Source organism: Poecilia reticulata, linkage group LG4 (assembly GCF_000633615.1).
Source record: "Poecilia reticulata strain Guanapo linkage group LG4, Guppy_female_1.0+MT, whole genome shotgun sequence".
Taxonomy (NCBI): domain Eukaryota; kingdom Metazoa; phylum Chordata; class Actinopteri; order Cyprinodontiformes; family Poeciliidae; genus Poecilia; species Poecilia reticulata.
In genome coordinates this window covers 3,577,667-3,579,302 of record NC_024334.1, presented here as the reverse complement: position 1 = coordinate 3,579,302, position 1,636 = coordinate 3,577,667, and the positions used below count along the sequence as shown (strand labels likewise).

Sequence of the window (1,636 nt, the reverse complement as noted above, 5' to 3'; positions counted from 1 at the left end):
GCTAGTTAAAGCGACCGACGTAGCTTAGCTGTCTGAGAGGTTGATCAGAGTTCAGTGGATATTCTATATATTGAATATTAATATTCTATCAGCTGTATTATTGATCACGTCTCAGTAGATATGATTATTGATTTATTGACCAACCCTCGTCTATAATTATTAAATAATTATAGAATAATCAGAACACGGTCACTTTAGGAAAAGATTCTTTAAACAGACTCGCCTTTACTACTGGGTGTTTGTTTATACGGAGCAACAAATATGTCAAGAATCTTTAATCAAACTTTCCTTCTTAAACGTTTTCTACTCCAAAAATGCTGAAAATGTAGCTTTGTTGTGTCATGTCGGGTTTTATTGAGTTTGTGCAGCGAATCCATCCACCGTGTTTCTGCCGTCCGACTGACACGTGTCCGTTCTGCTGCCCGCAGGTGGAGGCCGGTCGATCGTTGCTGAAGGCGACGGCGCCGAAGCCAGTGAGCCAGGTAAAACAGCGAGCTGACGCGGGTCACGGTCGGCAGCACTTAGCTTTGCCACAGAGACGCCGCCGCCGTCCCCTGCTCGGCTTTAAGAGCTTGTCCTCCCGTCCTCACCTACGTTTCACACAAACACTCGGAGGAGCAGCTGCTCGGCTCCTGGGAATTTGGTGGAGGTGTAAATGTGGAGCGTCTGTGTTAAAAACACACAGGCTGTCAAACCAAAACAAAAGTGCTTCCAGCAACTGTTAGAACAACGATTGCATTTATTTATTTTGTTATAAAATCACATTAAAACCAACTTTGAGTTTTAAGTCTTCATCATAATAGTTTCTATTGTCAGTATAATACAATCTGTGAAAGATCGAATTCCCCTTTCAGTGCTACAGAAATACATTCAGTTTACTCTCATAATGTTACTTTATTCTTGCACTGTTATAACTTTATTCTCATAGTTAAATGTTTTTATTTTCTAACACAACGTTGAACAAAAACATGTAAATGTCAGAAATTTGATACATCAAACTGAAATCATAGAAAGTATCGCCAACACCGGCCCTGTATTTATATATGTATTATTGAAAACAATGCTTGGTGCACAAAACCTATTTGATAATCAGATAATCATCATAATAACAAGCTGTTTTAAAAACCTGCTGAGTGACTTTGTGTTTCCGYGTGAGAGCAGATCCTCACCGTTTCCCGCTCTCCGTCTTTTCGTCACCCTCAGCTGTCGCCGTTAATCTCGGCTTCCYGTCTGACGGACAGTGATTGATGCGTCGCTCCTCAGAAAGCCTCCATCACACCAGACGCTCGCACAGAAACAATTTTATGCCGCTTTGCCTCTAATGGAACCACAGAGGCTGAACCCACAGAACTTTATGCTGAAAATGTTTTTTTTACTGGCTRTTTGGGTCCTTGACGCTACAGTTAGCTTAATATCGTAAACAACTGCATTATTATTGTTATTATCCCAGAGCGGCGGTGGGCAACACTAGCTAAACAGTTAGTTATGCTAACACTGAAGTACTAATCCTAAACATTAGCTCTAATCCTAATGCTAACACTTTAATGCTAACATGCTAATGCTATGTGTTAATGACACAACATATGTTAAAATGTCGTACATCATGCTCATCATGATTATTATTGTTATTATTATT

The 1,636-nt window shown here is 40.2% G+C and overlaps 1 protein-coding gene across 1 annotated transcript in view; it reads left to right on the top strand.

Annotated features, from left to right (window-relative positions):
* LOC103463137 (uncharacterized) overlaps positions 1 to 1,636 on the top strand; it is a 7,097-nt gene that overhangs the window by 3,455 nt on the left and 2,006 nt on the right. The window contains exon 2 of the mRNA XM_008406324.2: positions 429 to 482. Coding sequence (XP_008404546.1) covers positions 429 to 482 — 54 coding nt within the window. The remainder of the gene's footprint in view (positions 1 to 428; positions 483 to 1,636) is intronic.